At 29.0% G+C, this 12649-nt stretch overlaps 3 protein-coding genes across 3 annotated transcripts; 1 reads left to right on the top strand and 2 right to left on the bottom strand.

The window, feature by feature from the left end:
* Positions 1–211: 211 nt before the first annotated feature.
* On the bottom strand, positions 212–2996 carry LOC124537581 (exosome complex component RRP4). The gene is made up of 5 exons (XM_047114457.1): positions 2758–2996; positions 2252–2489; positions 1423–1557; positions 847–1032; positions 212–487 (listed from the first exon to the last, which is right to left on the bottom strand). The coding sequence occupies exons 1-5, from the start codon at positions 2880–2882 to the stop codon at positions 272–274; spliced, it is 900 nt and encodes a 299-aa protein (XP_046970413.1). The 5' UTR covers positions 2883–2996; the 3' UTR covers positions 212–271.
* Positions 2997–3352: 356 nt separating this feature from the next.
* On the top strand, positions 3353–6159 carry LOC124541929 (mediator of RNA polymerase II transcription subunit 18). The gene is made up of 5 exons (XM_047119869.1): positions 3353–3630; positions 3710–3841; positions 4025–4229; positions 4814–4926; positions 5368–6159. The coding sequence occupies exons 1-5, from the start codon at positions 3538–3540 to the stop codon at positions 5491–5493; spliced, it is 669 nt and encodes a 222-aa protein (XP_046975825.1). The 5' UTR covers positions 3353–3537; the 3' UTR covers positions 5494–6159.
* LOC124541939 lies at positions 6015–7408 on the bottom strand. Its single transcript, XM_047119881.1, has 4 exons — positions 7275–7408; positions 7013–7079; positions 6458–6576; positions 6015–6322 (listed from the first exon to the last, which is right to left on the bottom strand). The coding sequence occupies exons 1-4, from the start codon at positions 7309–7311 to the stop codon at positions 6183–6185; spliced, it is 363 nt and encodes a 120-aa protein (XP_046975837.1). The 5' UTR covers positions 7312–7408; the 3' UTR covers positions 6015–6182.
* Between the last annotated feature and the right edge of the window lie 5241 nt (positions 7409–12649).

The following is a 12649-nucleotide window of genomic DNA, read 5'->3' as shown; positions in this document are numbered from 1 at the left end:
TGCTTTGCCTTAATAAAATATCATATCTAGAATAGAGCATTTAAACTATCACATGTGAAAGTAAGTCAATTGGACCAAAGAATATTATGTTAGTCAAATTAATCTAGCTGAATTAGTTTATTTGGCAAAAGGAAAAACCACAATAAATCATCCAAATTCTAAATATTCAGGGTATTTACATTTGATTATTTTTTAAAAATGAAAATTAAGGTGAATAAAAAATAATATTTATTTTTACCTTATTATAATAACTGGCAACAATTCAATTAAACTACTCTTCCATAATACTATTTAACCTGTGCTGTGTTAGGAATGCAATGTCAAGCATAACTTCCGGATCCAGGAGTTCCTTAACATCGTCATACCTCAGACTTTCTTCATACGCAAACATTATACTTGAGTCATCCAGCATCATTTTTGCAGCTACCAATGCTGCCACACAGTTTTTCAATCTCGCCATTATTTCTCTATCTGATCTATTTATGGGCTGTGAAAAATTGTTTTTTCTTAAATCTGACTGTTTTGATAAACCTTATTTATATAGAGGTAAAATGTAAGTTTAGAATGTTACATTGCTTATAGTTCATTCTTTTTGCTTAGGTTTAAAAATAATTTCTACATTTTCGAGTATAAATGTATAACTTTAAAGTGTTTTTCTTATAGACAGCAAATAATTTTGTAATAAAGACGAAATACATGCAAACTTTTAAAAAAATCTATACATATTTTGACATTAGTTTGAATAGGAAAATTTGCTCAAGCCCTTATTTTTAATAGTTTAAACAAAGGGAGTCATGTGCCATATGTGTGCAAATTTCCAATCCAAGCTCTTAATAAATACTTCACCTGATGTTCATAATTTTGAATTTCATCCTTATTTTCTCCAATAATAACATTCTGTTGCATTGGGCTCATCCAGATGAAACCATTGTTACCAATGATAATTGCAATACCACAAGGTAAGTTATGGAAGTGATTTTTTCGCCGTTTGATCAATGATGGAAAAACTTTCATTAACACTCCCTGGGAAAGCTAAAAATTAGGAAATATAAGTTGAAATAAATATCTAGTCTCAAAAAAATCATCATATTAGAAACTCCAAAAATTATCAGTGTTTTTTTACTTTATTGTTCAAGAATTATTTACAAAAACCATCCTCTTGAATATTATCATAAATCTCTATTAAAAAACATGCATTAAAATATCTGAGCATACATAGGGACAGAGTAGTAAGCGATTGATTTGTAGTATGTACTGGTTTGCTAAAAATTATATCATATAAGAATATAATTTCCAAACTAGTGGTAGATTGTTGACAATCAATAAGAATATTGTCAAATTAAAAGCTTCTATGTTAAATAAAGATTTGGAAAGATAAATTAAATGCTTTCAAGTGTTGAGGGCAATATTAAAAAATCATACTTTGCCATACTTCAAGCTCCTGGTATGTAATGACAAAGAACCATCCGAAAAAACACTCTGCACTTCTGCACTAATTAAGTCACCTTCTTGTAAGTGCTTCCTCATCATTTGCTCATCTTCTGCTGATCTGCGACGCTATAAATAAAATATACTCCATATAATTTGTTTTCAAATTAATAAAATATCAACTTCAATTGTAGTAAATAAAAAATAAGATTATTTCAACATGTACATTTTTTATTTTATTTTTAAAAAATATCTCTCCTAATGAGCAGGAGGTGTAAGATGTTTTGCAAGAGAGAAGAGCACTCTCTTCTCAATTAATAGTAATTTTTATTTTGTCAGTCAATGATAGGAACATTAAAAAAGAAAAATACAAACAAAAACTTTGACCTTACATTGACATAATAGCAGTGGTCAAGAAAAATAATTTATGGTAAGTCAGAAAACTGTTATCAAAAATTTAGAAGTAAAGTGGAAGGTAATTAAATTGAATAGTGTTTGTAACTAAAGACATACTTTTAATAAAGTATACATACATAGAATAAAATGAACAAATCTAATAATGTATAGAAAAACAAAGATTGGGTTGGTAAGTAAAAATTATACAAAAAAGTATATAGAGTATAGAGTATATACATACTAAGCATTATTGCACTGTGGTATGAAGTAATATATTTATAACCCTAACATAGAAGTAATTAAGCAGTTTTTTAACAGGTTACTTTAAAAGTAAATTTATTTTATGTACAAATTATAATAGACATTCAGAAATTAAACCATCATAATGTCATACTAGACATTTCGATAACAAACAAAACTAACTTACCAATTCCCCTCCCGGTAAATTAACTGAAGACAATTGCAAAATTGAATCCAAACGAGAGTTGGTTTCTATTTTCCATCTCTTTTGTTGCACTTCTAAAACTCTACCAACCACAACATCACCAATTTCACCAACATATCTACTCTTTAATGGCCTTACACATATCAACTTATTCACTTTTTGCATTACACCAGCAACTGATGATTTAATGCAGTCATCTTCTACATATGTTCCGTGACCACTGTAAATAACAAACAATACTTTCATTAAGAAAAATTTTAGTTCAGTTATTTGTATATATGACCATAATTATGTGTTACTATGTGATATTGTAATAAATTACTTCTTACAATATCATAGATATGCAACTACTTGGTGATTAGTATTAATAATATTATGTATAGAGCCTTGTTTGGTTTGAGCTTTGAGCGTTTAAAAATATACTAATGGTACTGTGACTGCCTAAGTTAAATTATTTATTTCAATATATTATTTAAAACAACAAGTACCGCATAAAGTCTTGCATGCCACTGATAACCTCTCCCGGTGTATAAAACCGAGGTAACTCATTACTTGATGCAACACAGTGATTAACCCTTTCAGAGGCTAATCTAATAGTAACGTGCCCATTCATTTTAGTATTTGTTATAAATTAAAATCACAAATGATATTATATGAAATATAAATAAACAATAAACACATTTAATATCCCTCAAAGTGGCATTTCCGCTTTTGACAAATGACAACTGTCAAGCTAGGTAAACTTTTTTTTGATAAATATAGCTTAAGTACTTCGAGTTCAGCCCAATTTTCATACACTTTTTATAATGTGGGAAATATGTTTAGTTATACACTTAATATAATTTCTGATGATTGTACATTTGATGTAATTGGCACCGAATAAATATTTTTTTAAGGCTGCCTTAAATGAAAACTAGAATAAGTATTTTATTGTAGTTTTCATTTAGGACATATTATTATTCATTTTCTTTGAGTCTAATACACATTCTCTAGTAAAATCAAAGAAATAAAAATGTCATTGACACAACAAGGATATAAAATTCACTAAAATATGAAACGAATCGACTTTTTATTGTCAAAAGTGACAAATGCTAATTGTCAATATAAGTTGTAATTTGAGTTTACCAATTTGTGAAATCAAATTTTTCATATAATTAAAACTGTGTTTATTTTCTTTAAGTATTTGTCTATATAATTATGGTATGCAGCGTTAGAAACTGTAATACAATTAACATATTTTTGTAAGATTACAAGAAATAACAGAAGCAATGGCTGTGAACGCTGCTCCTATTACAGCGACCGACAGTTTATCTCAAGCTTTAAAAGCAAACATTATACCTAATCAAGAATATTTATTACAAGTTAGTATTGCATCTACTTATTACTCAATAGCATTTGATTAAAACTATAATTCATGTTTTACTTACTTAATTTTTTCAGGGCTCGGTTTTAGATTCGGCTGTAGAAGTCCTTCTACACAGACTTCGTGGTCTTTGCGACAATGTTGATGCAGGTCCAGAAACGTTTGATGATCAAGAAGTTTGTTTTAGTTTGAGAGATCCTAATCAGCAGGTAAATAAATGAACAAATTGATTATCACAGTGTGGCTTATATTTTTACTAAATCAATGTTTTTTTTCCACGTTTATCTGAAACAAAGGTGTTTTTTGTTAATTTGAAAGCTTCCAGCTTAATATTTGAAATGTTGACTGATCTAGAATTCATTACAAGCTTTGTTTATGTTTGTATTTTTCAGTCAACACCATTAACCCTACGAGTAAGGAAAGCTTTAGATGCAAGAGATATGCCTTACCAGTTGAGATATATTGGACAGCCAGACTTGGGTGACAAAAACAGACCTACTGTTGTGCGATCAAGCCTTGACATAGCATGCAGTGGAATGCTAATTGAATTTCTCAATGAATTAGGATGTCGAATTGAATTTGAATATAGTGTTAAAGGTAAATATAATATAGGAACTGGCAAATTGGCCTATTGATAAGTTGATAGTTATTGCCAATGGGTCATCATCCAAAGAAGAAAGAAGTTATGATCCTTGTGTCTGTAATTGTTCAACAAAATGTAACACAACTAAAGTTCATAGTGCTGTTTAGAACAATAAGTCGAATAAATCTTAAGAACAGACTTGCACCATGCATTATCCCAAATTCTAAACAGCAATAATGTTTTGTAATTTCATTTTTATATTACTAAACATAGACAATAATCTAAAATGGTAATAATAACCAAATAACGCATCTACCCAATTATACCACACATATACCCAATTATACTATACCATACACTAAATAGTTAAAATCATTAATATTCCAATGACAGAAATTTGTTAGGTGAATTTAAGAATTGCATGAATATGCTAGAATGACTTTTACCAACTACTACTGTAATTGCAATTGCAAGCTGCTATTTTAGATGTTTATGTCTATTGGCTTAGTATATTGAATATAAATGCCAAATAAAAACAGAAGGTTCTTAATTAATGTAATTTAATTTGTATTTTCTTTCACGCAATTTTACTTTTCAGGCTACATGTTTAGAAAAGGAAGAATGAAAATAACAGTGGCAAAGGTGTTCAAAATATCGCAGAGTTCAATGCCTCCAGAGCCTATCTCACAGAGTTACCTTGTTGAGCTATCTGTATGTATTACTTTTTAGTTACAAATTATACTATTTTTTTAATAAAGTTAACAAAGATGTCACAACACCTCAAAAACTTTAAGGTCCTTTTTACCAATGAAGACTACAAAATATGTTTCTAAACATGACAACATAATAAGAGCTATTGTAACTTGTAGATCTTGTAGCCTCCAGCAAATAAGGTTGGAGTATTTACTACTACCACAAGGATGATAAATTTAATTTCATGTCAAATTATTGATTTAAAGGATCTGTCATTTGTCATATTATATTGTATTGCCATTAATCATGAGTCATCTTTATATATTTATAAGTTATTATTGAAAATTATTAATATTTATATAAGTTATTATAGAAATTTAAAAAATTCGTTATTGAAACTTATTATTTAAGGTATTTTTTAAAAAAAAATTTTTTATTACTTTCTATTAATAATTGTAGGTATTGGCCCCACAAGGACAAGATGCTATTGGTGAAGATATGCGTGCATTTGCAGATCAGCTCCGACCCCTAGTCCAACTGGATAAAATAGATTATAAGCGACTAGGTCATATGTCAGTCACATAGCCAATGTTTCTTACTTAGGTAGGCTTTACACTGATTATTTTTAAACAGAATGTGTTAAGTATAAAGCCTGCCTCAGTATATTACGATAATGTACCCATAATGTACCCATTCCGAATGGGTCTTTAGATCTTTTTGCATATTAATCGAAACAAATAAGAATATCTAATTTAGTACTCAATATAAATACACTTAATCATTTTTCATGTACCATGAACATAAATTCGGAAACTAGACAAAGATGATCTACAAGAGTAGGCAATGTTCTAGATTCAAGACTGAAAAAATAATGGCAATATGTTTTATTTATTAATGCATATTAAATTAAACTCTATAGACAGATCTATAAGCATGTATTATAAAAAAAAAAAAAACTACAGTGATGCATAAAAATATTTCCATTAAAAATAACATATTTATAATGAATCATGTAAATTCTTCTATCAAGCAGTAGTAGTGATCTGTCATAACATTATTTGTATAAGAGTCCAAATATAACTATAATTGAGCCATAAAAGTGTTTAAATTTTATAAGAGATGCCTGCTTTAAATAGCCACATAAATACAATAGGGTAACACAAATAGACAAAAAATATGTTCGTCAACTGTATTTTCTATGCGCAATAATTACTGTAAGAAAAAATTAAATAAAATCGTTGAAACCAAAAACTTGTTTCAAAGTCGCATTTTTATTAAACAAAATCTGGATTTTTCTTCGAATTCGTAATTGTTATTTCATCTTCTCCGTAGTCATAGTCTTCTTTCTTCAATCCATGAACATAAGCAAAGTTTCCAAAATACAGACAATTCTCATAATTTATTTTTATGAAATCTGAAATTAGAAATATATGATTTTAGATTAAAGTCATGGAGACATTTGTTACCATGTTCTTAAAAAAATACAAAATCGAATTATAATGACATAAAACAAAGAGTAAAAAGCCTTGAATAGGCTTTTGATACCGACCTGTCCCGTGAATGCAATTATATAAATCCATAATACAAACATTATCGAAGATGTAAGTGTCGTTACTATCAAAGTCGAATGCGCATAGCTTGTGGAAATATGTTGGACATATACCGCATCTATTGAAAAACGTATGTATGATATCATTACAGATCCTCTTTACTCTCTAAATTTATACACAATACAAACAAATATAAATATGTTCCATATTTGATAAGCTTAAAAAAAAGAATAAAAAAAAGCCATGATTCTATCTAACGACGTAACATTGGTCTTCCAATCAAAACACTTATTTAATGTAGAAATAGCGACCTTTAAATCTGGCATATCTTTTTATTTTAAATAAACATAAGTTAGCCGATTTTTCTGTTTCAGAATTTTAATGTATTTGAAATAGGAAATAGTCAATGTTGCTGGAAGTGCAATAAGAAAGGAGCTGTTTAAGATCACAAATATATATTTAAAAATAAAGGATTGTTGAAGTTGAATGCAATGCAACCAAGAACATAATTACTTCATTGTTTGTGTAAATAGTAATCACTGGACAACTTTTACCTGTGACCTTCGGTGGGTTGTTTCTTAAATTCGATGCCCGTTTCATAAGGTCGCGCTTGGCAGAGATCTTAAAAAGTTAAATATTAATGACATATTTTTAAATCAAACAGGCTAACATAAAATGTAGGTACATATGCAAAAAAATAAATTCAGTACGACAATTACAAGTTAAAATACTTTTAGTTTGTAACTCTGAATAATTCAATATTTTATGAGCATATATAAAATAGAGCGGTAACAATTCAAATATATTTTTACTTACAAAGTGTATAAAAAAATGAAAACAACTTGACAAACATGATTGCAATAAAATATGAAATATTGATTAACTTCCTTATCGCTTAATTAAGTTTGTTGTACAAATATCATATTGTTTCATATAAAACTCATTTTTATGTCATAATACATTATGCTGCTATATGCATTATCCTACTGCAATACGGTGTAACTGTGCAATAAAAAAAAGTATTCTTGATCTTGGTCTTAAATCAGTCGTCATCATCAGTTATTTTTTTATTGGATTTGATAGATGTAATTATTACAATTCATACTTATTATATGATATTTGTTTTTGAATAAAATTTCGGTCATATGATCACCGTGACTTGTGTTACCTAATTTGTAGGTCCTATTTTCAAACACTTGCCGTTATCTTGCTATACTTGGCAATTCCGCTTCCAGTTAGATTACAAATTCATCTCATTCGTGCGATTTAAAACCGTTGGATTATTTGACTCAGAGGGTTTATATAGTAGATATATGTGTAAACTAGAAACATTTGAGGACTCGAAAGAGTTTTTGAAAAGAAGTCCTCATCCATTCCATAAAGGGATCTATCTAATAGCTAATTTCGTGAAAGAGTAAAGACATTTTTTTGTGTTCTATTTTAATTAAAATCTGTTATTTCGTTACATAGTAGGTACTAATTTTAATTAATATATTTTCATTGTCCAATACCAACACTTGCATTAAACATAAGTGAGTTAGTAACAACATTTCCTTGTGACTATTCACCTTAGTTACAGACATAGGGAGTAAATAATGTGACGAAAAACGTGAGATGCATTAGCAACTAACTCTAGCGCATATGACTCACGGATTGTTTCCGAATTGAAAAATCTATCGCAAAGTATGTATAGTTCTTGTCGATAATTATATAAATAAATACATTAGATTTTTTCAGTTATTTTAAGGTATAACTTCGCTTATGAAAATTAACCTACTATATTATAACGTTCAAACTATTTCATAGTGAAAATCTCTATTAAAAAAAAACATTTAAATTTCTTGCTATGATAAAGCTTTCTCTTCTATTGAGATTATACCGCCACATTGCATCAATGCGAATTGGGATAATCCACATGCATCCCTTACTTTATGTTGATAGTTATACAAACAGCAACCAAGCCAGAAACTCGCCTAGGCTACAACCCAAACTCTTGGGGTAAGATTTACGTGTTCTAAATACTGGGCCGCTCAGCTTAAAATAAAAATATTTCTTTAAAAATATATTATATAAAGTCAGTTAACTTTGAATATTCAATAATGCTTTTTGTATTTACGCCAAAATCGGTTTATTTTTTCTGTTTAAAAAAAGATTAGTACCTAGTAATGATTCTCTTGTACCCCTCCATTTTACTGTTCTACTTTAATTTCAATTAATCAGAATATTCATTAAATGTAGAAGTACTTTTTTGAATCCAATTAAAATAATATAATTCATAGAAAGCTCTCGAACGATTTATTTAAATTTGATTATTAAAATGTGTCTCTAACAATCTTATTTCCAGGAAATTCGGGTCAGGTCGCCAAATGATTAGTGATTCGTCAGTGTTCTCCGTAATTTGTATATTATATGTGCGAATCATTTGTTCTCTGATAATTTATTTTCTGTAGGTATAAAAAATTATACGATAAATTGCAAACTTGTTTATACTAAGAAATTAGTAGATTGAGAGACCATTTACCTCTTTGTGAAGCGTTATTTGCTTTTAGAAAATAAACTAAAAATACCTATACAGTACTGGAGTGTAAGTATGCGTGTAGTGTGTAAAGCTACAGCATTTCTGAAGCTGAAAATGATAAATTGAAAAAGAAATATCACAATGATTTTTAAATACTTATCCATATTCCTCATAACATAGATTAAAAATTCTCATAACTAAATAATAATACCTAACCTGATATAGATTATTATTATATATATATTATACTATATAGTTATATACCGATATTTAATTCTAATTTTTCAAATTTTAAACTTACTTAATCTAATACCTTGGAAAATGTAAGTGAATATGATATGAACTTTATACCAGTTAATATGAGTTATAATATAAATATAATACGAGGTATTATATCGGTATAAATAAGACTATAAAAACGTTAACCGTCCTGTTAGAAACTGACATATTATCGCAGGTATGGTCAGGATATTGCGTCACCCCACATGCATAATAAAACTGTAATGACAGAAACAGGTCTCGTTAACAAGTAAATTATATCTACATCATATATAATGGCATTAAGTACAATTAAATCCTTTCAAAATATAGGTATATACCTATACCTTTTTGTATTTCTCCATAATGTAAGTTTATTTTCTGATATAAAGATATCTGACACGACTACTACACTAAACTACACTTGAAATATTGTTTGCTTGGTATATTGTTGTTTATGTACTTAATTAGGAAAATCTCGCCATGTAAGCAAGCTAGTTAGCAGTTATAGTTTTAAACATATTTTTTGTTCATATGTTCATTTTAAATTAAACAAAGATTATTATTCCTTGAAACCTTACTTTAAAAATATTTACGCTTATAATAAACAAAATATATTTATTAGCAACTTCACCACGTCGACAGTATAGCGCAGGTAATTATTATTATTCAATATTTGTAATTCACGATGCGTAGACGCACAAGCGTAGCAGACACGTAGGCTGATCGCTAACGTGGGTGTACATGTCAGTTAGCAAATAACCAGCAACATGCAGAGTTAATGACAGATAGAGTTTTATTAATAGACATAACCTGTTTATTTGGTATATAATCTTGATATAAAATCACGTCTTATTAAGTATTAATGACTCCACTTCGAGAGCGCTGGTACCTACTTTATCAATTGTCTCTTAAATAAATGAAAAATTCAAATAATAACCCTTCTGTAGGTTTCATTTTTTTTAATTCGAACTTTTTTCAAAGTCACCAATTCGTAGTGATTGTCTTCATTTTGTTAGATATTATCAGTTTTTTTTAAATGTATAAAATAATATGTAAAAGAAAATGAAAAGTTTCTTGCAGTTTCTTGTCGACAGATTAGTCATACTTTACATTTAATTAAATAACAAAATAAAATTTCTCACTTGCTTATTATATAGTAGCCATGTTTTAATTGTGATAAAAAATGGCAAACAATTTTATTAGCTGGCGACGACGAAAAGTCATCATCATTTATAATACTTAAATACAGTTTATTTAAAATGTGATAAACTTCAGCAAATACTTTGATGACGTTTCTTATTAGCAATATTATGACGTCATCAAAAATGTAATGACGGTCGGTAGCCATTGTATAACCAGTTGAGAGGTTTGTTACTTGTGCTCCTTTATTATATTCTATTTAGAAGTGGTGTCGTTTATTACTCATTACAGTTCTTTAAGGCACGGAACCTTTTAATTTATTTTACTAAAATATTGCTTAAATCAAATAACATTAGGTACATTTTAAAGCAGGTAGATACTGCTGATTCTTTCAAAATTATAATAATGATTTAAAATAAGAGTAAATATATATATACTTACACTTTTTAAGTTATGTGTTTACAGATCAGGATATATTTATAAATATCTGAAATCTATAGGTACATAATCCTCTTAAATAATATAGTTAAGTGCATGATAATATATTGGACACAACCATTATTTTTGATTATTATTTCATAGATTATACAACTCAATAAAACTGTCACTCGAAAGAGACTTATCACACATGAAACTAATATACAAGTACATAATATGATTTTCCTCTATATATTATTCATCTCAACGTGATACAAAGTAAACACGTGCTCATGACGCAGCATGTTTCCAACGCAAGCTTTCCGTCCGCTTTTAATGGTTTATATAGGAAATACGTTAATTTTTGTATTTTTACAACCCGCCTAACAAATTGTCATCGCAGTTGAGTACCAAAAAATAATATTGTTCTTACAATATGTAACATTTTAATTTCTATGTAACAAACTAAAAAAAAACAAGAAAGAAAATTAACAAAATTGAATGTATTTAAATCAGTAAAATACATGAAATTAAATATATATAATATATATCTCACAAAAATTATCATAATTGTTTAGTTATTGTCTATGTTATCTTCGTGTGTCCTTTTAAATTTGATTTGTCATTTGTTCGAACCGTCTTATTATATTTCTTTAAATTGTGTTTATTTATATAAAGGTATAACGGTTTATAATGTGAAACATAACATGATTATAAATTGTAACATATAATAACATGAACCGCCCGCACCCAGATGAACATGAACCTAAACTAAAACGTTTTTAAGGTGAAAGCTGAGACATTTTTCCCAACGCTGGTCCATTAATGGTTAGTGTCATATATTGGGTAAAATCAATTGTATACTTTTATCAAGTGTTTTTCTTTAGCAAAGGTTATAAAACGCATTATAAATACTAATTAAGAACCACAATCTTCGCTTAAGATCAACTATTTAGATTCATTGTGTCATCTCAGCTCCTGCTCAACGTTTTATGTTGTAGATAAAGATTAATAACGATGTAGTCTGCCATGCATTTATCACACTAGACTTGGTGGCGTTGAGTTGGGCCACCCGCTTACCTTGAATTAGTATACCCATTCACTCTGCGAGGAAAATCTTTTAAATTAATATAAAGTATCTTTACATAATTAATTTGTAAGCAACGTCGCCAACTAGACTTTATTTCTAATTAATGCTATAAACAGGTCAATTTTTTATGGCATGTATTTCCAATGAACGTGTTATCACTAAGACATCCGGTTAATTATTACTTTGAAAATATTGGCACAAGTATAAAGAATTCAGCCAAACGCTCCACGACTAAAAGTTTTTATTAAATACATGTTAGGTTTCGATGAGTTTTCATTATTGTAAATTTCAAATTATAAATATTTTTGCATCCCTTTGTATACGAAGAAAAGAGATATGGTTTGTATGACATTTACCTTCATATTTAAACGAGCACTAATACATGACTGTTCAAACCTGTTTAGAGGAGCCAAAATCTAAAACTTAATTATTTTATTTCGGAGTTTAACACCTTGTTGATAGTTGACCTTTTTATAGTCCTTTTTTTTTTTTTTTTTTTTTTTTTTTTTTTCTCGCTGGAAAAACGCGTTACGCGCTTCCCCCACGTGATGGAAAGTGGGGGGGTGTGTGGGACTCCCCGGAACCCTGGACGCCGAGTGCGCCCAAGTACGCCGGGTTTACCCACTAAAAAACCAGCGGTACCCTCTCCGTCTTTCGATGGACGCCACGGGATCGCTTACGCATGCTACCGTGACGCCCTGACGGTCGGCCCACCTATGCGGGCCTCTAACACCTAGGGGTGATTCCCGGGGTACTGGGACCCCC

Source organism: Vanessa cardui, chromosome 2 (assembly GCF_905220365.1).
Source record: "Vanessa cardui chromosome 2, ilVanCard2.1, whole genome shotgun sequence".
In the NCBI taxonomy this organism is placed as follows: Eukaryota; Metazoa; Arthropoda; class Insecta; order Lepidoptera; family Nymphalidae; genus Vanessa; species Vanessa cardui.
The sequence above is the reverse complement of the archived record's forward strand: the minus strand, read 5'-3'. Positions and strand labels throughout refer to the sequence as shown.

Excerpts from the sequence above, each read along its gene's own strand:
- LOC124537581 (XM_047114457.1), bottom strand. The coding sequence starts at position 2,882 with ATGAATGGGCACGTTACTATTAGATTAGCCTCTGAAAGGGTTAATCAC. Across the intron at positions 2,490-2,757 it reads GGCATGCAAGACTTTATGCG|TGGTCACGGAACATATGTAG; the intron begins GTACTTGTTGTT and ends TGTTATTTACAG. Across the intron at positions 1,558-2,251 it reads ATTTACCGGGAGGGGAATTG|CGTCGCAGATCAGCAGAAGA; the intron begins GTAAGTTAGTTT and ends TTTTATTTATAG.
- LOC124541929 (XM_047119869.1), top strand. The coding sequence starts at position 3,538 with ATGGCTGTGAACGCTGCTCCTATTACAGCGACCGACAGTTTATCTCAA. Across the intron at positions 3,842-4,024 it reads TGAGAGATCCTAATCAGCAG|TCAACACCATTAACCCTACG; the intron begins GTAAATAAATGA and ends TGTATTTTTCAG. Across the intron at positions 4,230-4,813 it reads ATTTGAATATAGTGTTAAAG|GCTACATGTTTAGAAAAGGA; the intron begins GTAAATATAATA and ends TTTACTTTTCAG.
- LOC124541939 (XM_047119881.1), bottom strand. The coding sequence starts at position 7,311 with ATGTTTGTCAAGTTGTTTTCATTTTTTTATACACTTT. Across the intron at positions 7,080-7,274 it reads TTCATTTTTTTATACACTTT|ATCTCTGCCAAGCGCGACCT; the intron begins GTAAGTAAAAAT and ends TAACTTTTTAAG. Across the intron at positions 6,323-6,457 it reads TAATTGCATTCACGGGACAG|ATTTCATAAAAATAAATTAT; the intron begins GTCGGTATCAAA and ends TTCTAATTTCAG.